Source organism: Artemia franciscana, chromosome 10 (assembly GCF_032884065.1).
Source record: "Artemia franciscana chromosome 10, ASM3288406v1, whole genome shotgun sequence".
Taxonomy (NCBI): Eukaryota; Metazoa; Arthropoda; class Branchiopoda; order Anostraca; family Artemiidae; genus Artemia; species Artemia franciscana.
In genome coordinates, this window is record NC_088872.1 from 50,517,694 (window position 1) to 50,545,668 (window position 27,975).

Consider the following 27,975-nt stretch of genomic DNA (forward strand, 5'->3'; position numbering starts at 1 on the left):
ATGTTCGGGGGGGGGCACGTCAAAAAAGTTTGGGCTCTCGTATTGTCTTTTTTGTCCCTAGTCACACGTCCTCTTACCCCATAAAGATCGATTTGGTTCATGACACACACAAAAACAGATATAGTAAATAAAATATTACCTCTGGATAAGTTGGTAGAGACCTGACAAATCCTTCTGGTTGCTGTTCTGATTAAATAAAAAAAATTAACTGCAAGTAAGGAGCGACATTAAAACGAACAGAAATTATTCCTTATATGAAAGGGGTTGTACCCTCCTCAACGCGTCACTCTTTACGCTAAGGTTTGACTCTTTGTCACAACTCTGCTTTTTAAAACAATTAAAAAACTTTAGCATAAAGAGCGAGGCGTTGAGGAGAGGACAACCCCTTTGATATACGGAATAATTTCTGTTCGTTTTAATTTTTAATGTCGCTCCTTACTTACAGTTAAAAAAACTTTTTTTTAATTAATTTATGAACAATTTTGAATTAATGCATGTTTTGATTTTGGCTCACCGCACATGAATAAATAAAACGAAATTTGCATATATTTTTTTTGCTAAATGGCTTTCTCATAGTTTTGATCTGACGATTTTAATAAGAAAAAGAGGTGGCAGAGGAGGCCTAGTTGCCTTCCAATTTTCGGTTACTTAAAAATGCAACTAGATTTTTTTTACGAACGTTTTTGTTAGTAACCAACATACGTACCTTATGAATTAACTTACATAACGAACTCCTATATTTGTGTGTTTTAATTACATATATGAGGGGGTTCACCCTCTCGTCAATACCTCGCTCTTTACACTAAAGCTTGCATTTGATCCCAAACGTTTAAGAATAACCCCTGAATCACAAAAGCCGTAGAATAAATAGTTGAAATTAATAAAAATACTTCAGCGTAAAGAGCAAAGTATTGTGGAGGAGACGAACCCCCTTATATACGTAGTATTTTATGTTCGTTTTAAGTTTTAATGCTGCTCATTACCTCTAGTTGAGAATGTTTTTATTTTATGTATTTCCTCACTTTTTTTAAATAATGCTAGAAAATCTTGCTCCACCCTCATGGATATTCTCTTCCCTCATGAAAAGTTCCTCCATTGAAATATCCTCCCACGTAACCCCCTCCCCCCGACCCACCCCCACCCCAACGTAAAGAAGTCCCCCTGAAAACGTCTGTACTAACTTCATAATACCCATTACTATATGTAAACAATGGTCAAAGTTTATAACTTACAGCCCCTCCCCCGGGGATTGTGGGGTATTAAGTCGGCCCAAAAGACATAGTTATTAGCTTTTTGAATAAGCTGAAGAGAATGGCTACCTCAAAATTTTGATGCAGTGACTTAGAGAAAAGAGTGCGTGGGAGGGGGACTAGGTGCCCTTCAATTTTTTTGGTCACTTAAAAAGGGCACTAGAACTTTTCTGTTAGAACGAGCCCTCTCGCGGCATTCTAGGACCACTGGGTCAATACGATTACCCCTGGAAAAAAAAAGCAAACAAATAAACACGCATCCGTGAACTGTCTTCTGGGAAAAAATACAAAATTCCACATTTTTGTAGATAGGAGCTTGAAACTTCTACAGGAGGGTTCTTTGATACGCTGAATCTTATGATACGATTTTCGTTAAGATTCTATGACTTTTAGGGGGGATGTTTCCCCCTATTTTCTAAAATAAGGCAAATTTTCTCAGGCTCGTAACTTTTGATGGGTAAGACTAAACTTGATGAAACTTAATATATTTACAATTAGCATTAAAATGCAATTCTTTTGATGTAACTATTGGCATAAAAATTCCGATTTTAGAATTTCGGTTATTATTAAGCCAGGTCGCTCTTTACTACACTTTGTTACCCCGAACTGTTTGATAAAAATACTTTGGGAACCTTCGTCACAGATTTTGGATTATGACCAGAGTTTGACTCGAGTTGAAGTGAAATCAGAGGCAGACATAACAAGAAAAAACTATGAGCTTAGCAACTATTTCCTATCCTGTTTGGTTAGGATCTGGCTATTCTTTACGGTAGGAGTCCTAAAAACAAGAATTTAGGGGTCCTCTTCAAGCTCTCATTAAACAGGAAGATTTGATCCAATACTCTGAAAAGACATAAAAAGGACAAAATTCTTTAGCTAGATGTAATGATAATTATATACTCTAGAGACATACTACTGTTATACCTGTCCCTCCTTTTCAATAAAATTCAAATTTGTTTCGCAGCCCTTTTAAAGCAACACTAAGACATTGTCTGTTACTTCTCATCAAGTTTGATTGAGATTAACGAACTTTTTCTCACATCTGTATTCTTATGCAGCTTTCCTCCCCCATAGAGGTTAAATCATAGTTTTAGCACCAGAAAGGCACACCGTAGAAACAAAATCTTACTTTTCGTAATTTTCTGTCAAAATCTGACATACAATTCAGGTGGCCTGACTAAAAAAATTCATTGGATGCGGATTCCTGAAAGGCATACTTTCCGCAAGGTTTAGTTGAGACCCAACGGATCTTTCTTAGTCCTTTCGATCACTGTACCACCACCTGGGACAAGCTCTAAATATCCCATTTTCAAAAACCCATTAGATCATGTGACTTCGTAGATTTGCGCTCCATACTCACACCGATGTTGAAAACATAGGTGGTACAGTTTTTATCAAAATTACGTCAAATTTCAATTTGTGTGGTTTTTTATGATAATAAACATGAAAACAACTATTCATTTTTTGTTCTCTATGTCCAGAGCCATCTATTGGCAATTACTTTCGATTGTAAAATGTACAAACAGAGGTCACTGATTTTTTCAAATTCTGACATTCTTGTCTGAGGACAGTGTAATTCGCGCTCAACTTTTCATCCGATTTGTTGTGTTATTTTGGGGCTGATTTTTCGTTTCGTTTTGCTGTTTTCTTTTGGTCATTTTTTAGTTATTTTTTTACCTGTCTTTGAACATACTTTTTAATCCTTTTTCCCAGGTTCAACTTGTATGCAGCCAACAAGAAGAGCTCGACATGCGGATATTGTCAACGTGTTGGACGAGATATATTCCGCTTTGTCTGAGCTTTCGGACTTGCCAAAGTCGGACGACCCAACTTTAGTCGTTTTTTGGTGGGTTTTTTTTTCCCCGTCTTCGTACATACTTTTTAGAGTTTTTTCCAGGTTCATCTGGTATACAGCCAACAAGGAGAGTTCGGTACGCGGATATTGTCAACGTGTTAGACGAAATAGATTCCGATTTGTAGGTGCTTTCAGACTTGCCAAACTCGGATGATGAAGAGGATAATTGGTCACTGAAAAACGTACGAAACCAGAGTGATGATGCTGAAACGTTATCAGAAACTGTTGACAAAGGAGATGCTGTACCCACGAAAGCATCAAATCCAGAGGTGCGCTGACTGATCTGAAAAGCCGCTAAATTCAAAAAAAGATGTCCTTGATTGCGGAGTAAGTCCTCAGCCTGTTGGACGAGAAGAGCCTGTGTAATATTTCAACAAGTGTTTTGATTCGAACTTTTATGAACTTGCGGCAGAACAAACTAACCTATACTCTAAATAGCAACCTATACTCTATCTATGAAACAGGAACAAGTATCGGTACTACTGCTACAGAAATAAAGAATTTCATTGGAATTCAAACTGTCATGAGTTCCTTCATGTATCCCAGATATCCCATGTACTGGAGTAGCCAAACTCGCGTGCCGCTTATAACTGACGCCTTAAAATTTCAATTAATTTTGCTGACTTCGGAATTTCTTTTACTAGGGCGACAAACATCAAAGGGATCCTCAGAACCCGGATCGGTTGTGGAAGGTAAGACCAGTCATTAACCAAGTCCTGCGAAAAACTGGGAATATTACACGTTCAGAATACATTTCAGTTGATGACGAAATGGTTCCTTACACTGGAGCCTTAGTCATAAAGCAGCACATACATGGCAAACTGATCCCATGGGGTATACAGATCTTCATGCTCTGCAAAAGCAGCGACATAATCCTCACCTTTGATGTGCATTAGGGGAAGAGGAGCATCCTTACTTACGAACAGAAGGAGTTTGGATTAGGGCCATGGTTCTAGCCTTGGCAAGTCGTGTGCACCTCTTACCTTATTCAATTTTTTTTTGATACTTCTTCTTTTAACAGCATGCCTCTGCTACAAGAACTGGAAAAGAAGGAGATTTATGGTAAAAGCACCAAAAGAGCGAACAGGGTACATGGTGCAAAGCTCGACCCTGATAAACCCCTAAGAAAAAAGCGGAGGATCTTACCATTAATTACTAAGTAGCAACCTGTGTCTGGTGAAGTGTAAGGTCAGCAGATCAATCATTATCGCCTCAATACTGATAAAAACTGGGGAACTGAAAAAGTGAAGAGATTGTGCAAAAAAGGCTCACCGGAAGATACCGGCAAGGCAACTAGAAGATATTGCAGTGTACAACCAGTCTATGGGCGGAGTCGATAAACTCGACCAAATGGTGTCGTACTATCGAGTCTTCACTCGATCTAGGAAGTGAACACTGTGGCTTGAGTTCCGTATGATCAACTTGGCGGCAGTGAATAGCTGACTTGAATACACCAAACTTAAAAAGATTGGTGCATGCAGAGCTGACTTCACGTACCTCTGGATATCCGACTAGCCACCGGAGAACTAAATGCACCTAGGGAAGGTTGGGTTAGCAGTCCTCCTCCTGAAATTCATTGCTACGAAAGCAACTGGAAATACAGCCTCGGATGCCCCACCTACTTTCCCAAATGGACCCAGCCCTGCCCAAGGACGTACCCCTTTGAACATCACTGACCAAGGTGGCACTAATGTTGCCACCTGGAATGTCCTGAAGCTGAGCCAGCCGAGTTCTAAGCTTCTTTTAGCAAAAGAACTAAAAAGATATAAAGTGACAATTGCAGGAATAACAGAAACGCACCTTACGGGAAGCGGTGAAGAAGATATTGGAGAAGGATGGACACTGCTTTGGTCTGTCGGAACCCAAAGAAGAGGGGGAGTTGGCCTTGTTCTCAACAGTTTGGCCCGGAAAGCCCTACTGCCATTCGCACCTATCTCATCGCGTCTACTGAGAGCGAGAATTGACGCAAGCACGGGAAGATAAGTGTTTTTACCTGCTTTGCACCGGAAAACGAGGCCAAAGATGATGATAAAGACGACTTCTATGCGCTACTGTCCTCTGATCTCTCCTCCGTGCCACTGCACGACTACCTCATACTCCAAGGAGATTTTAACGTCTGTGTCGCCAACAGCTCTGGCCTGTATGATGCAGCTGTTGTACCCGTGATGGTTGACACTCTGAATCATAATGGTGAGTGGCTGTTTGATTGCTGCATCACCCACGCCCTATAAGCCACAAATACTTGGTTCGTGATAAAAGACATTGCGATGCAAACATGGTACAGCAATGACGGCAAGACAAAAAAGATGCAAGACTACATCATTGAACGACGACGCTGGCTTTCGTCTGTCCAGAGCAGCCACTCATACAGAAGCACCGAGCTCGGCAATGCCGACCATCGTCTTGTTTCTGCAAGGATCAAAATCAAGCTGAGGACCAACAAGAGTAACTCCTCTTCCTCCAAGACGATAGACACCTCTCAACTGAAGCAAGATCCCTCGGTTCGTGAGCGGTATACGATTGAGGTCTCTAACCGCTTTGAGACCCTCTAGCAGTGTTCAGAAAGCGAGGCAGTGTGGAACACTTTCAAGGTTAATTTTCTCACTGCAGCTACAGAGGTTGTGGGCTTAAAGCAGCGAAAAAAGAAGGAGTGAATTAGCAACCAGACCTTCGAAGTGATCGAGCAGAGACGGCGAGCGAGACTACGAGGAGATATGACACTCTACAGACAGCTCAACAAACAGCGCAACTCTATGCTTCACATGGACAAGAAAGATTTCATTGAAGGCAAAGCCACTGAGCTCGAGCAAGCTGCCCAAAAGAAAGACATAGGTGCCACATTCAAGATCTTGCGTGAGCTGACTGGCCAACACACCATGGCGTCCACAAGCCTGAAAGCAGCGAATGGAGAAACCATATATGATCAGTCCCAATGCCTTGGTCTATGGAAGAAACACTTCGACATACTGCTCAACTCAGATCCACCCGATTGCATTGACCAAGGGCTTGTTGCTGCAGCTGCAGAAGCTACTGCTGCCCTAGACGGTGACAAATTTTCTGCTGAGGAGATCAGATCGGCCGTAAAGAAACTTAAGAACAATAAAGCAGCCAGCACTTGTGGCATCACAACTGAGCTACCCAGAACAGGCGGCCCTGCAATGATACTGTGGCTGCAGATGGTATTCAGCATTATCTAGCGCACTAAAGTTATACCATCAGATTGGAAGAAAGGAATCCTTGTGCCAGTGTTTAAGCGCAAGGGCAGCAAGACGAACTGCAGCAACTATCACTGTATCACCCTACTGTCTGTTCCTGGAAAGCTGTTTGCGATGCTACTTTTGAAACGTGCAATAAGTTTCCTACATGCTTTGCGCCACCCTCAACAAGCCGGATTCATGCCAGGAAGATCAAAAACTGAGCAGATTCACATGGTTAGACAGATCGTTGAGAAGAAACTGGAATTCAACAAAAAACCTATATAGCTTTCATTGACTTACGTTCTGCCTTTGACACTGTTGAAAGACCGTCCCTTTTGCTAATCCTGAAAGCTGCGGGCCTACCCGCAAAGATAGTCAGCCTATTCGAAGAACTTTACAGCAACACAGAAAGCGCCGTCCTGGTTAACAGGAAGCTTTCTTCTTCCTTCCTCATACAAAACGGAGTACGGAAGGGATGCGCTGCTGCACCTGAGCTGTTTAATTTCGTCATCGACCACATCCTGAACAAGACGCACCATGCCCACCCTTTCGGCGTCAGTAATGCCGGAAGGGCTCTGTCCCATGTTACCTTCTCGGACGATGTAGCTGTCCTTAGTGACAATCTCGACCAACTTGAGTCTGCACTCGAGACACTCTCCTCCACAGCCTCTGGAGTTGGGCTGCAAATCAACTGGAAGAAAACAAAAATCATGCCCATAAAAAAGACCGCATCAGCACCACTCTCAACTGTTGGAATTAACGGCCAAGCTGTCGATGTGGTAAGGCAGTTCACATATCTCGGATCAATTATATCCTCAATTGGCACACTTGACGCCGAAATCTCAGCCAGATCAGCCAAGGCAAGCTCTGTGTTTGGACGACTCCTGTGAGCAGTCTTCACAAACCGCAAATTAGCTGCCATACCAAAGCCCGAATTTACAACGCCACAGTCTAGAGCATCATGCTGTACTCATCTGAGACATGGCCAATAACCCAGACACAGCTAAGAAGGGTCAATGCTGTTCAGGCTAGACACCTGCGTCAAGTCCAAGGCTTCAAATGGTATGACAAGATCCGCAATACTGAGATCCTGAAGACCTTCAAGCTGAAGAACCTTTCTACCCAAGTAGAAGCCCGCTCTCTAAGGTTGTACGGCCATCTACTTCGTCTCCCGCTAAGTAACCCGCAAGGATCATCTCGAGGTTCAATCCCTCGAGAAATGGCTGGGAACACCCCCGAGGAAGGTCACTCACTAGATGGGCTGATGTAATAAACCAACACCAGCTCAAACGTAACATCAACCCAAATGAGGCCCCATCCTTAGCCCTGGACAGGGCTACTTGGAGGCATTGTCAACCAGTACCCTACGTTGTCAACCCTACGCTGGCAACCCTACTGAGCAAGAGCGTTAAGTCAAGTAAGTCTAGTCAAAAGTCCAAGAGTTCCAGGACTCCATGACTTTTCATCTAGAGGTGGCCGAGTCTCTGATTACGAGAAAAGAGACAACGCCCACAAGACGAGGGAGGCCACGCTACGTCCCCTCGACCAACGACGAGGAAGAGGAAATCAATAGCCCCTCTGTTGCTGGGCCGTCCCAAAAGTGGAAAACAAAATTCCAAAGACCACGCTCTGCCTTAAAACGTGATTCTTTTGCCCATTGGCCAGAAAAAAAAATTTTAAAAAGTGCAAGAACGTCTCATGCGTCATAAAAATCCGCTTCAGCTGCATCATATGCAAGATCCCGTTATGCAAGGAGGAAGGCAGGAACTGATTTGCAAAATTTCACATTTCTAAACAAAAAAATAAAATGATATAAGAATGTACTTAAATTAGATAAGAATTTAATAGGAACGTATTTGGTCATCTTGGTTTCTCACAAATTTTGTAGATATAGTATTTGAATACATAAACAGTGTTATTCTGTCTTCATACATGTACATTCAAAATCAGCCACAAAAAGAGATTTAAAAGTTCTGAGATTCTGGATTTAAAATTCTGAGAAAAGTTCCTCGGTATGTCAGGAGGCAGAAAAAAAGGTAATTACATTTTCATCCTCTCCGATAAAATTCGTGACTGAAAGGGTTAATGATGATTGGACGAACAAAAGTCCCCTCCTTTATCTCCCCAAAAAGACTGAACCACTCACTGAAATCTGGAAGGCAGAAATAGCATTTACCCATTACTTTTGGGTGGAGTTGGTCGAGATCCCACCTTTTGGTTACTGTTCTGACGACAGTATTATAACTTTAAACTCCCCCACTAATCCCAAAAGGAAGTGGTGTCAATTCACAGAAGATTAGGAGGAGGGCAAAGCAAACTTTTTAATATCTAGGGAGGGTGAGGTTGTCGTTCTTTTTCTACTTTTTCAATGGATATACCAAAATAGGTAATATATAACGAAAATACCCCCAAAAGAGGCATGTTCCAAAATCTTGAGTGTGAGAGGAATTTATGGGGGGAAACCCTCATGCCCCTCCCCTAAATTAACACCACTGCCAAAAGACATATAATGGACGTTGGCTCTTATGTCCAACCAAATTTTGTTTATATCCAAAAAATTCGTAGAGAATATCCTGACAAAATGAATTTAGGAACCTCACACTCTACATAGGCTTTATCAGGTTCAAATTTCCAAAAGACAAACTAAGGCACTTATTCGCACAGCCCTCAAGTTCATTGTGAGTTTGACAACCCATTCTGGTATATATCATAATAACAAGAATTTATCGGCCTCTCCCTCCAAAGAGATTACAACTGGTATAAGCTGTCAGAGGCGCACCTAGCATATTTTAGTTCAAGGCGTTTACCCCCCCCCCTGAAAATACCCCCCGTAAATAATAAGCCCCATGGAAAATATCGCCCCAAAAAATACCCCCCCCCCCGGAAAACAGCCCCCGTCAAAAATACTCCCCCGTGGAAAATAAGGCTTTTTAAATTGGAGAAATTAATTTGAGTTTTCTTTTTTTAATTTCCGTAAGGGGAAGGAATTTTGGTACTTGTGTATTATGCGCCACTCACTCAAGTTTTACGCTGTGTAAAACTCGAGAGCAAACCGGTTTCTTCGTTAGCTTTTTTCCTTCAGCTTAGCGTGAGCCAAGACAAAGAAAAATGACAGAATATATGGGAAATATATAATTTGTGCTATAGAGTTACACAATAGGGAAGGAGGGGGGGGTAAAATATTTGGACAATTTGAATTCAGAAAACAATTCTTTCTTCATGATATGCAGAATAATCGTACCTAACACACTTTGCATGCAGACCCGCTATACTTTAACCCCCCCCCCCCCTAATGTGCAAATCTATGTCCCAAATTTAATTCCTTCCCCCAATCGAAATATAAAAAAAATAGATTTGGAAAGCCTTATTTTACGCCGGGGAGTATTTTCCGGGAGGGTATTTTCCACGGGGGTATTTTCCTCTTGGGGGTGTTTTCCTCTTGGGTGGGGGAGTATTTTCCTCTGGGGGTATTTTCCGAACGGAGGTATTTTTGTCCGGGGGTATTTTTCATAGAGGGGGGTATTTTCGGGGGTATTTTCTTAGGGTGCTCTCCGGAGGGGGGAGGGGGGTAGAGGGGGGTTAATCTCCGGGGGGAGGGTAAACGCCGGCCACAGAGAATTTCAACTTATTTCTGACCTCGTTTGGTTCAGACTTAATAATCTCTCCTGTTAGATCTCCTGATAACAAGTATTTAGGGACTTTTCTTTTAAAAAGGCCAGATCAGAACCAAATTAGAATTACTGCTACCGTTAGACATAATTAGGACACGGGCTCTTTCTCCTTGCAAAACTTGGTTAAGATCTGACCACCTTTTCTAGTGGACATCCTGATAATACAAATCTATTAGCATCTTTTTTCAGAAATGGGTAGAGCCTCGTCAAAAAACGAAACAGAATGATCACAAAAACTTCAATATAATTTAGAAAGGGCATTCCGAGAGTATTGCTCGCGGTTTGAAACAATCAAAGATTATTCCAAGAGATGAAATCTGATAATAGAAATTTTTACAAGTTCTGACAGCTACTACCACAGTTATTTTAGTCTCGGTGTGATCTAGCCAGGTGTTAGCAATGCAATTTCCCTCGAGTTGCGTAGCTTCATCTACGTAATGATTATCAACTTTAGTAAATTGCAAACGGTTCAAAAAAAACTTTTAGGAGCTCCATACACTGGGATCATCTGAGTATTGAGATCATCCAGTATATCGAGTCATTAAGTCAATATCGAGATCTCCTGGCTCAATCAGCTGGCTCTGGCTGGAAAACGTTTTCAGTTTCATTGAGTTCCAGACTTAGTTCTGAGCTGCTCTAGTTTAATGTGTTTTTGCGGAAGACAAATATGTACGTATTCCGTCAGATTTCGACCCTTACCTGTAGCAAGTTTGAGTGTCATGACGGTTTCACAGCAACATTAAAAAAAAATTAATTGCTTTCTAGTCAATGTCGTGTCCCTAGATTTACCATGTACATTTTGACGACAGAAATGAATTTATGATGTTTCACTTATGACTTGCTCTGAAAATACGCGACCACCTTTAGCAGCTTCACCAACACTGAGATCTCCGAGTAAATCAGGGCCATTGAGTCAATATCGAGATCTCCTGGCTCAATCAACTGACTTTGACTGGAAGACATTGCCACTTTCTTTGAGTTCCAGACTTAGTTCTGAGCTTCTCTAGTTTATACATCTGTGTTTTTGCGGAAGACAAATGTGTACGTTTTCTGTCAGATTTCGACCATTACCTGTTGCAAGTTCGAGTATCATGACGGTTCCACAGTGGCATTAAAACAAATTAACCGCTTTCTAGTCAATGCCGTGTCCCTAGATTTACCATGTGCATTTTGATGACAGGAATGAATTTATGATGTTTCACTTATGACTTGCTCTAAAATACGCGACCACTTTTAGCAGCTTCCCCAACACTAAGATCTCCGAGTAAATCAGGGTCATTGAGTCAATATCGAGATCTCCTGGCTCAATCAACTGACTTTGACAGGAAGACATCGCCACTTTCTTTGAGTTCCAGACTTTGCTCTTAGTATCTCTTGGCCTTCACGGAAGACTGAAATTGACCAAACAGTTAAAAGGCAAACTTGAACATTAAAGGGCAAACCCTGTGGTGACACAGAGGAGTTGATCTCTGCTTGGTAATACGGGGCACTAAGCTCGATCTCAGCTGAAGCTGAGCCCGGAGTTGCATCTTGGTAGGATCTTTGTTCTGAGCTTTTCATCAGCGTAATAAATTCATTGCTATTATCACTAACAGCAGCCCGGAAATCAATCCTAAAGCGTTCAAGACAGACCAAGGTACAGTCAGCATTTGTTGATACTCTCATAACATTTGGACATAGTGGCTTGGAAATGGCTTATGACATCTCTTAACGAGCCTGACTTTTAAACCTAGTTGTCCATACCCAAGTTTTTCTTCCTCTTGGACTACGGTTTAACCATAGAGAATTCCACAGAAACCATATCAAAGTTATTAAAATCCAAATTACTCGCTTTAACGGCGTCGAACCCAAACAAATAGATACGAAAACCGGGCATCGATAATGACAACACATTCTTTAGATAGGTAATCTATCCTCTGTAGCGTCAACTTTAGAGGATATTTGGGGGGAGGGCAAACTATTTTTCAAAATATTGGACAGAGATTTTGGAAATTTACGGGAGGAAGCAGAAAATCTGGGCAGTGCAAATGCTCCCTACCCTTCTCCATCCCATTTGGGGCTGCTGTCTTTTGTATTTTTACAGACACCAATTTGAGTTTTTAGTGAACATTTGCTATTCTATGCGATTAGTGGCTCTGTGAACTTCTTGTATGGCAGACGGTTTACAGGGGTATTATACAGAATAGCAAAAATTTTGAAATACGGTTCAGTTCTTCGATAATTTTTTTTTTAACGGAAGATTTTTCGCAGAAGAAGGACATATCTTCCCTTCAATGGGCACATGCCGCTAATGGTAAACATTTCTAAATTGTTTCAAATTTCTTTAGACACCATATCTAAGCTGGAATTGAGGAGAGCGACTTTCGTCCCGCCGTGTACTGTACTTTAGGGGCATTGTTGAGCCATTTTGAGTCGGCCAGATTTTTCTTACAATTGTACGGAGGTCCAACAAAGAAAGGGTCAGGGACATGAAGCTCCATGGACAAAGGCTCAATGGGGCCTATCACAAGATTTTTTTATACGCAGAAATTTATGTTACAAGTTTTTCCGTATTCTTTAATCTAACCAAAATATACTTTTTACTTACTTTACACTTTACTTACTTTACATATTTTACAAAACATACCGGCAACTTGTTAATTCTTTTTCAACCTACCGGAGAGCTCCCATGAAGTTTTCACACAATTACTGTGTTTGCTGCTATGGTGAATACCCCCACCCCCTCTGTCACGCTCCAAAAAAATACAAACCCCGTCGTAGACCAATATGAACGACTCTTAAAACATGCTTTTCAAAGTCTTCTTATCATTTGCTGGTTTTGCCTTTTCAAAAATTAGCCACTCCTCCAAAAACAGGTTTGACCTTTGAATTAGTACTCCATCTTCCGAAATATTAATATATTACTATTGTTTCTAAAATTACTTACTTTTCATAGAATTTGACTATTTTTGGAATTTCTGAATGTTTTTCATATAATTTTCCCGAGGAATGGCTGTATGTATCCTTGCCTATAGCTATGATATTAGATCTACTTTTTCGACATTGTATTTGATAGTTTTAGCAGAAAGTAACGTACGCTACTGTACGACCAGGGCTACCACTCGATGAAAAAAAATCAGTAAATTTTGGTGATTTTTGGTTGATTTAGTGATTTTCTTCAGTAATCTATTGATTTATGGGCTGATTTAGTAAAAAATTTTTTTTATTTCAGCCAATATAAAAAATCACTAGAAATAGTGATAAATCTCCTAGGGGTGGCAACCCTGTGTACAACAAAAGACGCTTCAACCATTGACAAACAAAGTGATCAAACACGGGAAGTGGAGATACTTCAGGCTCATGATTTGCATACCCGAAACTCGACTACCAAAGGTCGTTCTCCAGTGGCAGCCACATGGCAGACGTCGCAAATCTTAGAGCCTCATTAAATTCCGAATGGAGGGATGCTTAAACGGTCGCAGCAATGTGAAATAAAAGGCAACTCTTATTGGATATCCTAAGTGCCTCTGCAAGCACAGGAGGATCTAAGGTTGAGGCAAGTCATAGATGGGCCTCCATAAGTGGGTTTAAGCCCGCAAATGAGTAAAGTGAGTTAAGCCATTTCATGTTGATTTTTATTTTGTTTTTGCCTCTTTATTTTTACAAATATTAACGAAAAAATTGTCTAAAGGTTCATTAAGCCTAGTCTGTAACATAAGCCTGATAGTAAGCCTGTATAACGGTAAATAACGGTTATTGGATGGTAAAAAACCCGTAAGTCTGGATAACGCTAGTCCGTCTCATGGTACGACAAGACCATGCCTCCTCTCTTTAAAAAAAAAAGATAGGCATGTCAATAACTGGAAACGGGTAAACAAAGTCATCACAGTAGAGTGTTAAAACCTAAACAAATAAAGCTTCAATTAAAATTAAGAATCAATTGTCTGATGTCAGTAGACTCTTAACTGATTCACATTTTTCGTCAAGAATTAATAAGAATGCAAAATTTCAGCTCCATCGGAACAGGAGGTGGGTGGAATATTGACTACAAGATATTGTGCACAATCTAATCTTCGACCTAAACCGTTTACTAAAACAGATGAAGTTAAATAAAAGCGTTTAAAAAGAAAGGAGCCTATATACTAAATGCTCTAACCTGGCTTAAGCTGAAGGCTTAAGGTAAGGCTTAATTTTACCTGGCCAAACTAAACCGATTACAAAACAGATGAGATTAAATAAAAACGTTTTAAATGAAAGGAGCCTATATACTAAATGCTCTAACCTGGCTTAAGCTTAAGGGTTAAGGTAAGTTTTAACCTTACCTGGTCAAACTAAACCGATTACAAAACCAGATGAGATTAAATAAAAACGTTTTAAAAGAAATGAGCCTATAAACTAAATACTCTTACCTGGCTTAAGACTCACGGTAAGGCTTAACCTCACCTAGCCAACCTAAACCGTTGACTAAAACAGATGAAGTTAAATACAAGTGTTTAAAAAGAAAGGAGTCTATAAACTAAATGACATACCCTAAAAGGTAAACCTTACCTTGCCAACCTAAACCGTTGACTAAAACAGATGAAGTTAAATAAAATTGTTTAAAAAGAAAGGAACCTATAAGCTAAATAGTCAGAAACCGTTTGACTATTTTTATTGACTATATTTTAGTTTGACTAAAACAGGCGAAAACATTATTTGACTAAAACAGACGAAGTGAAATAAAAGTGTTTAAAAAGAAAGGAGCCTATAAACTAAATGCTCTTACCTGGCTTAACATTATTTTCTCGAATTCATCTACACATCGGGGTAGATCTAACCACTGCAAGGGCCAATATATGGCATTCAAGAATTGTGCTCCCCATTTCATGATAAATAAATCAACCCTGAAACCAGTAAAATATATCAAAATAATATTTTCATACGAACAGGATCACTGACAGCCAAGTCGTGATTTCAGACCAAATTTGTTCATTTTTCAAAAAAAAAAAAAAATCACTTCGCAAGCACTGCTTACACTTATAAAGTTTTGTCCTATTTTCGCGAGGCCCAAATCCTAAAACCAAAATTGCTTTGTAAATTAGGATCCACTTGGCCAATGGACTTACAGTTTTAAAGTTCAGTCTCTTCAGAAAAGAAGAGTTAGTTCGCCATTTTTGGGGTAACCAATATTTATTTTTAATTTGCTGTCAATTGGGATTTATTACCTCTAAATCCTAAACTAAAATTGTTTTGTAAATTAGGGTCCACATGGCCCATGGACTTACAGTTTTAAAGTTCAGTCTTCAGAAAAGAAGAGTTTCTTGGCCATTTTTGGGGCAATCAATGTTTGTTTTTGATTTTCTGTCAATTTGGGTTTCTTACCTTAAGGTAACTTACCCTAGGTATTTTTCATTTCCTGTCAATTGGGGTTTCTTACCTTAAGGTAAGTTACCATACCTCAAAATCATTTACCTTAGCTTACCTCAATTTCGGGTATAATTTTCAAGCTAATCGAAAAAAAAGATTGGCCTATTTGTGAAGGAGGCCCTAGACAGTCAATCATTTTGACTAAAAGCTTACGTCAATCGATCGATTCAAGCATGATTGACCATCTAGGAACCTGTTTGACACTCGAGTCAAGCGATAACGGTGATTGATGGAAAGTCTGAATGACTAGTCATTTTGATCAAAAGCAGTGTGTTAGATTAGCTTTGGTCGAGATTGAAGCAATGATTGAAGGGAAGATTGAAGCACACGTCAATGGATTGACTTGCATTTCCAAATAAAAGCGATAGATTTTTAAGTCCTATTCTAATGTTTTTATTTTGGTCTTAGGTAAATCTTACGATACATTTTCACTTTTAATACTTCATTTTAACAAAACCATACCTTATACTAACTAATTTTCCTTGTAGGCTTCATACCCCGGTTACGCTTACCTCTACTTCAAAGAACGAACAGCAAGGCAGTACCCAGGGAGAAGGGGGTCAAGATTTGAACCCCCCCCCCCCACACCCAAAAAAACATCTGACTCGTTAAACACATAAGAACAAAAATTTTGATGCGTTTATAAAGTTTTTTGTAAAAACCCTCCAAAAATATCTGGGAGCACTGTGTTAAACGTTTGTTTCGAAGGTTGCTAAAAAAACTATCTGAAAGTTAAATCTGCAGGTAATAGTTCTAATCCTTTTTGTTTGATATGTGTTTTTTGTTTGATTAGTTAGTTTAAGGTAGCTTTAGTTTCGGCATCATTTAATTGGCAAGGCAAAAGCATGTTACTTGGCATGTGGGCTGTTTTTTAAGATTGTATTTATATTTATATAGAAATATTCTAGCATAGCTAATAAGTCATATTTAGATATATTTAGTATCTTCAAAACACTCGAGGAAATAGAACAGGAAATTTCAACCATGTCTAGTGATAAATATTTTTACTTATAATATGTTTCATACTATATCTATATAATATATTTATTATACATTTATATAAATAAAATCCATTTCTTTACAACACATTATAGAGTATATTTTTTGTCTAACCTGAATTTTCTTTCTATTCCTGGGTGTAATACTTTTACAGCTACGGATTCTTTGACGTTACCAGGATTGTCAGCTTTCAAACTTTCAAATGCACTTTCCGTCAACTTGGCCTTATAAACCTATGAAGAGAAAACATTTTTTAAGGATAAAAACAACACAACCTATCCATCATTGGACAAACACAGTAATTGTTATATAACATGTATATATATATATATATATATATATATATATATATATATATATATATATATATATATATATATATATATATATATATATATAAATATTATAGTACAGTACTATAATATATATTATAATATATAAATCATAATAGTATAGTATAATACATATTATAATAAAACCTTTTCTATACACAGTGAGTATAACAAGGCAAATAACAAAAGGCAAAACTATGAGGAATTATTTTTAGAAATTGAAATTTTACTAAATGAATATTTTGGCTCTATATCTAAGAGCAGTCATCAACAAAGCAAATAGATAAATATAAAATGAATATTACCTTAAACAGTTGTAACAACATTACTCGAAGGAAGTTCAGCTAAGAATGAAAACACGGAAGAAGCAAGGGAATTAAAGATAAAAAACAAACCAAAAACAAATCAGGAGCAAGCTTTTAACGCAAGTCTTGCTAGGGGTTAGCGCGCTAGACTAGAAAACCTTTGTTCGTGGAACATGGATTCGAGTCCTGGTGTCACTGATTCGGATGGGGGTCAGTGGCGTGACTCTGTATGCTCATCCAAAGGCGACTCAGCTCTAAGTGGGCGCCTGGGGAAATTTGGAAAGGGTAAAAGGATGAATGGCAAAAGCACAGGATGGCTAGCCCCCGACCCCCCATTGCACTTCCTGGCTGAAGACCATGAAACGGAGATCAGCACTGCCGGTAGGGACTGTAAAATCAGATGTCGTATTCTTTACCTTTTTTCCCTTACCTTACTGTTTGACAGCTAGCCTAAAACGTCATTTTGATACAAGTTCATTAGAATAAACTATTAGTGTTGCTATGTAATATATTAGATCATTTTAAATTAGATTTAGTATGTGTTGAGCAAATATCCTCCTAAACGTCTATTTACAGAAGAATCCAGCTTTCTAGGCCTATTACGAGAGAAAGGTTGAGACAGATAGGGCACATTCTGCGGATGAAGGATGACAGACTGCAAAAAATTGTCCCTGTCGGCCATCCGTCTAAGGCCAAACAAAAAGCAGGTCGTCCTCGAATGGGGGAGAAGGGTGTCGTAAGGAAAGATTTAAGGAAAATAGGAACTTTCTGGAGGATGTAAAAGAGGGAGGATTGAATAGATTTGGATAGAGGACAAGCGTGCGTAGCAGTGTTGGCCTCAGGCGGCTTGGCGCTGCAATGAGTTGTTAGTAGTGGTAGCATTAATTAACTTAAGTTTAATTTCTATTGCCTCTTGAACAATTTGTTCAAGAATTTTGCACTAATTTCCTCGCTAGAAGGCACAGCTTACTTTGGTTATAACTAAAAATGAAACAACCTAAGCCAATATTTCGGCAATACGACTAATAGTGTATATGAGCAGTGTCTTAGCTTCATCATAATTAATCTTGATTTTTAGTTTTGCTATACATTTTTCGAGCAGTTTTTTTATTGCGAGTTAGGTTTTTTTAGATTTTTGTTGCATTTTTCTAAATTTTATTAAAAGTTTTTGGTTTTTTATAAGTCAGTTGCTTTTTTGCTGGTTTGACTGTTTTAGTTTTTTGTTCTATTACGCTTTTGGTCTGAATAAAAGCTTCATCATTAAAGTCCCATAAATAATTTAAGATAATCATTTCAGAGAGATATCCATTTCAACGCCAGCATGGGAATTAATTTTTAATTAGTTAAAAGAAAATTAAACGAATTGAAATATCAAAAATGAAAAATTAATTAATTAAAATAAAAAATTTTCTACGGAAAATTGATTACTTGAGTTTAAGGTCCAAAATTGCACATTTGACATTTTGAGTTTTTGCTGAGCTGAAACAATGTTAGATTAAAGACGCTGTAGATGTCACTACTGACCGTAGCATGACGAGCTGCTGCAGGCCGAGTTTTATCAGAATAGAACAATTAGTGAATGCCAATGCTGAAGATACAGTCAAAACATGGCGGAGGGGAAGTCAAACCCTTTTGGCCATTTAAGGGACCCAGAGCTTGTGTCGCCGAAAATTCTCGCTTTATTTATTTAATTCATTCCTTTTTTATTTTTGCTTCAGTCCCTTAGTTACATGGGAGAGGGGATTTGGGAAAATAACCATTGTTTCAAATATGGTCATGATAGCAATATTGCAACTACAACGGGAGGCTAAATTATAGCAATTTAGTTTATACAGCTATTATTCAGTGTTTTTTTTCATATGGCGCATATTACAGGAGAAAAAGGTCACGATTGTCGCCTTGGCGAAAAATGGCTGAATATAATCGCTTCAGCGTCATGAAAAGATAAATTTAACAATGTGCATGCTACAAGCTAGTATTTTTTTGTTATCACAATACATAAAAACTAAAAACAACAGAAATGAAAAAACAAAACGACAGGCAACATCCATGATGTTTTTCGGCTAGCGAATGAGAAAAACGAAGCCACACAAAAATTTGGGCTAGGACTTACACCATCTTCGAAGAATGAATGGATGAATGTATCTAATACCCATCAATGAAAAAACGGATGGAGTACACAAAAGAAAACAAAAAAAGCACAAGACACTAATTCATCTGACACAAACAAAACAAAGAAAAAGCAAAAAAAGATCAGAAACAGATACCGACTACTGCAGTAAGACATTGGCGCACGGTTGGGTCTTGACTGATGAATTATATCGGTCAGTTTGCGACAGAATCGCTTCTTCAGGGTTGGTAACACTGCACTGACGCGGAACATACCTATTGCTTGTCCACGGTGGTAAACGCAGCACAAACTTGACATACTTGTAGTACATTGAATGTAATTTCAGTTTATCTGTAGCTGTAAAAATGCGCCAAAATGGGCTAAGGTACATATAATGAGGCAAAATCATAGCATTGTACACCTGGGCCAACAGATGACAATCAAGATGCCATTTCCACTTATTTGCCACTATACAACTATTTGTAAAAGAAGACCGCTTCCGAAAATGAGAGAGTAGTAACCGCCATGTCTCTAGTATTGATCGTCCAATAGGGAGGCCCAGATAATACAATATCATCCACAAGCTCAACAATAGAATCGCCAAATATGACGCTGCGACCAATATCTGATTTCGAGTTAAAAAGCAGCACTTCAGACTTTTCTGCATTAAATTGGAGTCCAATATGGGCATTATATGGGCATATCCAATATCGGCATATTAGCTTCTAGCCCATACAGAGACCAGCTCAGGTTCAGCACATCATCTGCATAAGCAATCAAAGACAAATCAAATCCACGCAGAATATAAGTCACAAGTGACTTTGATTGTGGCCTTAAAAAACTGTTATGAAATACTGTCGGTGACGAAATGGCACCTTGTCTTACCCCCTTCTTTACTGGGAGGAGGGGATTTCCACGCGGAGAAACAGCAGAATCATATAAGAGACTAGTTCACTCTTTAGCTAGTAGAGGGATCCTAAGTTCAACTTTCAGATTTTCATACATGTCAGTCAGCGGGGCTAGGATGCAGGGATCAACGCCGGCCAAACCCAAATCAAATGGAGAAGCGAATCAAATGCACGTCTTACATCATGGGCAGCTAAAGGAATACTTTCACCATGTTTTTCTGCATCAACTAAAGCAAATACCAGAAAAGGCGAGACTGAAAACCAAACTCGTGGGCGTGAACTGTATATTTAGTTCTCAATTCATCCATTATCAATTTCTCAGAAAATTTACAAAATAAAGTTGCAACTATTATTGGGCGAAAAGCAAACATTCAGAAGGAGGTTTATTCTTCTTAGGGATAGGAGTCAAACATCCAATTGAAACATAATCAGGGACAAATTCCAGATTAAATATCATTTGGCAAAGGAGTACTAAGTGGTCCATAAACAGTTCACCACACAAAGACAAATACTGTGCAGATATCCCATCAAATCCTCTCGACTTTTTTTTTCTTCAGTTTACCAATTGCAGAAATAATCAGACTCTTTGTAATAATCAGTCCCGGACTAGAAGCGTACTAAAAAAAAATTTCGGAGTTTCACTTTGTAACTATTTTGCAAATAGGATTTAGAAAAAATTGTAAATGAGATCCTATATCTGAAATGTTTTGCACGATTCAAACTTTATGGTTTAAAAAAAAAACACACTTAGGGTATGATATAAGATTCTGTTGCATAAAATGTCGGCCTTAAGGCGCGGAATCTAGAGACAAACCAAGGACAAGAAAAAACATTTAGAAAACATACGCGAAAACATTTTCTACTAGCGTTTTTCACCGTCAATAGGTTCTGAGACCACAACAGCCATACATAACGTGCAAATTCAACTCACATTCCCTCTCATTAAAAACAAAATCAATTAGTCGTCTTAATGCAGATTAATTGAGCAGACAGACAGCCAGCATTAATCGCCAAGGAGAAAATTCATACCCAGTCCAACTTCTGAATGGCCTTTCATTTGTTACTTGTTGTTCTAAGTTCATGTTTTTTTGTTCTGTATAGGTTGTTTCAAAACATTAGTTTTTCCCTTTTTTTGTACTGAAGAAGGCTTAGCATAAGTCTTTCCCCAAATATCGGATTTCTTTTGTTGTTTTATTCTATGGCTGAAAGTTATTTTCGTTTGGTTTTGTCTGTTGCTTTTTCCTTTGTCTTTTTTATTTTATTTGCTTAAAATTACTTTCGTTTGGTTTTTATCTTTTCCTTCTTTTTACTTTTCCTTTTGTCATTTCCTATTTCCCTTATATGTGTTTTTTTTATTTTATGGCTGAAAATTACTTTCATTTGGTTCTGTCATTTCCTTTTTCCTTTTCCTTTTTCCTTTTTCCTTTGTCTTTTCATTTTTCCTTTATATGCTGCTTTTCTTATCTCATGGCTGAAAATTGCTTTCGCTTGGTTTTGTCTTTTCCTTCTTTTTTCTTGTTCTTTTCTTTTTTCCTTTGCCTGTTGCTTTTCTTGTTTTATGGCTGAAAATTACTTTTGTTTTGTTCTGTCTTTTCCTTCTTTTTTTCTTTTCCTTTGTCTTTTCCTTTTTCCTTAGTATGTTGCTTTTCCTATTTTATGGCTAAAAATTAATTTCCTTTGGTTTTGTCTTTTCGTTCTTGTTTTCTTTTCCTTTTTCCTTTATATCTTGCTTTTCTTCTTTTATGGCTGAATATTCCTTTCGTTTTGTTTTGTCTTTTCCTTCTTTTTTTCTTTTCCTTTGCATGTTGATTTTCTTATTTTAGAGCTGAAAATTACTTTCGTTTGGTTTTATCTTACCTTTTTTTCTTTTCATTTTTCTTTTTCCTTTGTATGCTGCTTTTTTTATTTATGGCTGAAAATACTTTCGTTTGGATTTGTCTTTTCCTTTATATGCTGCTTTTCTTATCTCATGGCTGAAAATTGCTTTCGCTTGGTTTTGTCTTTTCCTTCTTTTTTCTTTTTCTTTTCCTTTTTCCTTTGCCTGTTGCTTTTCTTGTTTTATGGCTGAAAATTACTTTTGTTTTGTTCTGTCTTTTCCTTCTTTTTTTCTTTTCCTTTGCCTTTTCCTTTTTATTTCTGAGATTGGTCTGTGGAACATTTCTTCTATGATTGATTGTGTTTTACCCCATCTATGAGGTTTAGTTCTGCGTTGTAGGCGGCATAAGATGTCACATATATCAGCAGGAAAAAGATATGAATAGGGGCAGACAAGAATAATATTCATAACACTTATATCGAAAGTGAATTGAGCAGCTTTCTGTGAAAAAGGGTCTATTATATCAGTTTTGATTTTAGAGAAAAATTCCAAAGTCGACCAATTGAAATGCTTATATGAAAAATAAAACAAAAGATCTAAAGCCGAAATATCTTTCTAAAATAAAATATCTAATTTTATCCCAGAAATTGCCTTTCAATCAGACATACCTGTCATATTTCACACGACAACGTTTCTTGGTCATTTTTTTTCAAAAATATTTCCAGTTAGAATCTACCTCAAAGAGACATTTAGCTAAAAAAGGGGACGAACATCCAATTGTTGATATAATAATTTCTTTAAATGAAGATGTACAGTCTCCACATACCTGAGCAACGCATCCTGAGCCAACAGGAACTCTGTCTATCTTAACAAAAATTTCTGAGATTGGTCTGTGGAACATTTCTTCTATGATTGATTGTGTTTTACCCCATCTATGAGGTTTAGTTCTGCGTTGTAGGCGGCATAAGATTTCACATATATCAGCAGGAAAAAGATCTCGTCGTGTACTTGCCCATTGACCAAGCTTCGTAGCTACAGGTCCAGCAAGCTCAATAGCTACAAAGAGAATGAAATAAAAAATTGGATTAAGTTTTTTTGCGCACAACTTTTCTTCTACAAAACATTCTCAAAAAAGTTCGAGACCCAAGAGACCTTAAGTTCCATAAAAAAAAGAAAAAAAAGGATTTGCCTGACATAGGGCCAAAAACTTCTTTTCTGGTTTGGAGTCTCTCTTTTTTACTATTTCGATTTCCTCTAGGAGGCGATCTCGCCTCGGACTTGCCCATTGATTTAGCTTTGTAGCTACAAGTACAGCAAGTTCAAGAGCTACCAAGAGATTAGAATAATAAACACATTATGTTTTTTTGCACACAACTTTTCCTCTACGAAACTCCTAAAAAAGGGCAAAAACCTTCCAGAGCCAAGAGCCCTTAAGTTCCATAAAGAAAAGAAAAAAAGGATGTGCCTGACATCAGGCCGAAAACATTTTTCTGGTTTGAAGTCTCTCTTCTTTCTTGTTCGGTTTCCACTAGGACACGATCTTGCCTGGGACTTGCCCATTGACTATGCTTTGTAGCTACAAGGCCAGCAAGTTCAAGAGCTACCAAGAGATTAGAATAATAAACAGACTAATTTGTTTTTTTTTTGCACACAACTTTTCTCCTACAAACATTCCTAAAAAGAAAAAAAGTCGCTGAGCCAAGAGAACCCTTGTATGTCATAAAAAAATTAAAATGGGTTTGCCTTGTGACAGGGCCAGACAATGGAGGAACAAACTTTTTTGTGCATTCAGAGTCTCTCTTGTTACTGTTTCAATTTCCTCTAAGAGACGATTGCATCTTGTACTTGTCCATTAACCAAACTTTGTAACTAATGTCTAGCAAGTTCAATGGCAATGAGGTCAAGGAAATTATGAAAAAAGGAAGTGTTTTTTACACAACTTTTCTTTACAAAAAAAAATAATGATGTTTACCCTATGTTAGTTGAATGTTAAACCCATTAAAATGAAAGGTTATGAAATCAAACAAGTAACAATCTTTGCAGCAAAATTTACGAAAAAGAGAAAGGAACAACAACAGATAGTTTGAAAACAATAGGACCCTTCATTAGTCCAAAAAGGACTCAATATTAGGACTCAAAATGGGACTCTTTATTAGTCCAAAAAGGACTCAACATTAGGATTCAAAATAGGACTCAATATTAGGACTCAAAATAGGACTCTTTACTAGTCCAAAAAGGACTCAATATTAGGATTCAAAATAGGACTCAATATTAGTCCAAAAAGGTGTTAAATTGTGCCCTGTGACATTTCAGATTCTACTACTACTGCCCAATACCCGTGAAAAGAAATGCGTACTTCTTTCCCATAACATAAGTCCAAAGAAGCGAACCAAATAAAGAAATAGTAATTTTAGAAAACAAATCAGCGATTTGCAGTTAGACATCCCATTGCTTTTGAAAAACCTCCTACATGTACCCGTTAAAAATATTAAGATGCCTGCTTTACAATTTGGGAAAGTCTTAGCCTAAAAAGATTTGCAATATGAATAGATTTGACTATGTTATTACTAGCAAAGATTATGACAAATGGAAAATTCCTATTTAACACATTGAACAAAAATTTTCTGTAACTTAAAACTGATTAGCTCATGAATGCTTGTTTGTTATGAACAATAAAGATCTACAACAATAACAACAAACTATGAGATGTAATGGCATTTTTTTTTATTTACCAATGAAAAAACCAAAAAAAGAATTTTCAATGGCAATATTTGAAATTGTACTTTTCAAAATCAAGGGAGAAGGAGATATGCCCCCCCCCCCACTGACGTCCCTAAAAAGTAAGTCTTCTCTTTTGAGCTGTCTTGTTTTGTTATGGCATTCACCTTCTGTTGATATTAATAAATTTATGTTATCAAACTAAGTAAGAAAATTTTATTGTATGATATACAAAGAAGTTTAATGTTAGGCTATACAATTATGCGATGCTATCCAAAATTTGAAAGTGTTATACTAAATTACATAATGTTAGTAAACACCAATGTTGGGAATAGGGACAATTGGCAGAACATTGAGGGAGACGGAATTCACAGTATTTTTCGGTATTTTCGGGTCCAAAGTGCATTTTTCCAAGCCTTTTATCTTTCTCGACTGATTTTGGGAGATGGCGTTCAGACCTATGACTTATCTCCTAATATGTTTCTGATAGCCTTATTATTCTTTGAATAGGAGGTAATTTCATTTTGAATCAGTAGATTAAACTGATCCTTCACATTTTCTCAGACATATGGTGTTAAATTTTTAAATTAATGTTATAAAAATGAACAATGGGAACAATGGAAATTTTAATAATCATATGGGAGATGACGTTCAGATCTATGACTGTCTCCTAATATGTTTCTTATAGCCTTATTATACTTTGAATGGGAGGGAAATTTATTTTGAATCAGTAGATTAAACTTATCCTTCACAGTTCTTCAAACATATAGTACTAAATTTTAAAATTAGTGTTATTTAAATGAACAATAGGAATGGGAACAATGAGAACAATGGAAATTTTAACAATCATATGGGAGATGGCTTTCAGATCTACAACTATCTCCTAATATGTTTCTAATAGCCAGATTATGCTTTGAATGGGAGGTAATTTCATTGTGAATCAGTAAATTAAACTGATCCTTCAAAGTTTCCCAGACACAGGGTGTTAAATTTTAAAATTAGTGTTATATAAATGAACAATATAAATTATGATATAGAATTAGCCCGAATGATATTCATCCTTAATTTAGTATTGATATAAGCATTGAATGTTACAAATTTTGATTTTTATTATTATGAAACTATTTGTTTTGATGTTATATACAACTATTTTATTAATACATAACAATAATTAACATAACATTTATTATGCACAATGAACCATTAAAACACTAGTGGAACAAGTTTCTGACTTTCAGAATCTGCAATTCTTTTTCATCTCCTTATTGACCACTAAGTTTTTTTCACTTTTTGTGTGTTACTTTTGCTAACTTATCTAACTTAGATTACTGTGTTAATCATATGTTTTTACTTCTCATTTTTTTTTTATTCTATATTCTCATTATACAAGTATGTATAACTCAAAATAGAACATACAGGATGTTCTAAAATGAAACTCAAAATCCAATCAAGTTGTTTTTCTTCAATTTATCACACTCTCTGGTATCACAATTGTCCCTAGATAGCCTACAGTTTTTTTGTTGAGTGTGGTCATCTTTTTTTTCCAAATTCTGTGGTAGCTGTGAAACAAGGCCAATTGAATACATCGGTCAAAATAACATTTTGTTCACTTGTCAGGTTTTTTGAAGTCTTGTACATTACCAGATTTTGCCTTTATTTATAAATTTTTGGAGAAAAAAACTCCATTGAAATTTAGGTAGAAGAAATTAATAACTCGTATGTATAAAGATACTCAAACAAGTGGTGATTCTGAAAGCATATAGACAATAATAATATAAGTTACTGAAATTAGATATGAACTTGTTTTGCATGGAAGAAGTTTTAAGTGTGTTTAGTTTGAAATGAAAAAAGTTGAACAGTATGCCGTTGTCTCAGGCGATGTTCAATTTCGATGCTTTTTTCTGACTTTTCTTCAAATTCTTTAATTTGACCAATCCGGATTTGCAGAACCAGGATGTATTAAATCATAGTAATAATAAAAAGTTCGGGTCATTCTAGATATGAATTAAATAAAAAAAATAGTTTTTTTCACTGAAAGTAAGGAGCGACATTAAAACTTAGAACGAACAGAAATTAATCCGTATATGAAACGGGTTGTCCCCTCCTCAACGCCTCGCTCTTTACGCTAAGGTTTTTAATTGTTTTAAAAAGTAGTCAAACTTTAGCGTAAAGAGCGAGGGATTGCGGAAGGGACAACCCATTTCATATACGGATTAAGTTCTGTTCGTTTTAAGTTTTAATGTCGCTCCTTACTTTCAGTTAAAAAAACTAGTTTTTTTAATTTAATTTCTGAACGTTTTTAAATTAATGCATGTTTGATTTTAGCTCTCCGCACATAAATTATTAAAATGAAATTTGCATATTAATTCTTTTTTGGCTAAATGGCTTTCTCTTAGTTTTGATCAGACGATTTTGAGAAATAGGGGGTGGGGAAGGAGGCGTAGCTGCCCTCCAATTTTTCGGCTACTTAAAAAGGCAACTAGGACTTTTAATTTTTAGCGAACGTTTTAATTAGTAAAAGATATAAGTAACTTGAGAATTAACTTACGTAACAAACTTTTATATTCTTATATTTTTATTATGTATATGAGGGGGTTTGTCTCCTCGTTAATACCTCGCTCTTTACACTAAATCTTAGGTTTTGTCCCAATTCTTTAAGAATGACCCCTGAATAAGAAAGGCCGTAGAATAAATAGTTGAAATTACTAAAAATACTTTAGCATAAAGAGCGATGTATTTATCTCCTCCTAAATACCTTGCTCTTTATGCTAAAGTATTTTTAGAACCCCTCATATGCGTAATAATCTCTGTTCGTTTGAAGTTTTAATGCTACTCCTTTCAATTGAAAAAACTTTTTCATGTTTATTTTTTCATTGGTTTTTTTATAGTAATGCTAGAAAATCCCGCGCCCTTTTCATTGGATTTCTCTTCCCATGTGACTTATTCCTCCAAGGAAAGATCCTCCCACATAGCCCCTCCCCTCAACCCCACCCCCAAAACCAAAAAAAAAAACCTGAAAAAGTGTACACTTCCCAATAGCATTTACTGTAAACACGGGACAATGTTTGTAACTTATAGCCCCTCCCTCAGGGACTGTGAGGGAGTAAGTCATCCCCAAAGACATAGTTATTATGGTTTTCGACTATGCGGAACAAAATTGCTATCTCAAAATTTTGATTCGTTGACTTTGGGAAAAAATGAGAATAGGATGGGGCCTAGGTGCCCTCCAATTTTTGGTCACTTAAAAAGGGCACTAGAACTTTTCATTTCCGTTAGAATAAGTCCTCTTGCGAAATTCTAGGACCCCTTGGTCGATACGATAACCCCTGAAAAAAAAATTAAAAAAAAAATAATAAACACGCACCTGTGAATGCGATGGTGTGAATTTCGTTAAGATTCTATGACTTTTAGGGGGTGTTTCCCCTATTT

General features: G+C 37.3%; 1 protein-coding gene across 4 annotated transcripts in view; it reads right to left on the reverse strand.

The window, feature by feature from the left end:
- The window catches only part of LOC136032324 (translation factor GUF1 homolog, mitochondrial-like), a 284,018-nt gene that overhangs the window by 243,740 nt on the left and 12,303 nt on the right, over positions 1-27,975 (reverse strand). For 2 of the 4 annotated variants that reach the window (XM_065712633.1, XM_065712634.1), the window contains exons 3-5: positions 22,655-22,884; positions 16,472-16,590; positions 14,718-14,835 (exon numbers count right to left, since the gene is read on the reverse strand). The exons of the other annotated variants lie outside the window; for them this stretch is intronic. In XM_065712633.1, coding sequence (XP_065568705.1) covers positions 14,718-14,835; positions 16,472-16,590; positions 22,655-22,884 — 467 coding nt within the window. The remainder of the gene's footprint in view (positions 1-14,717; positions 14,836-16,471; positions 16,591-22,654; positions 22,885-27,975) is intronic. 4 annotated transcript variants of the gene reach the window in all.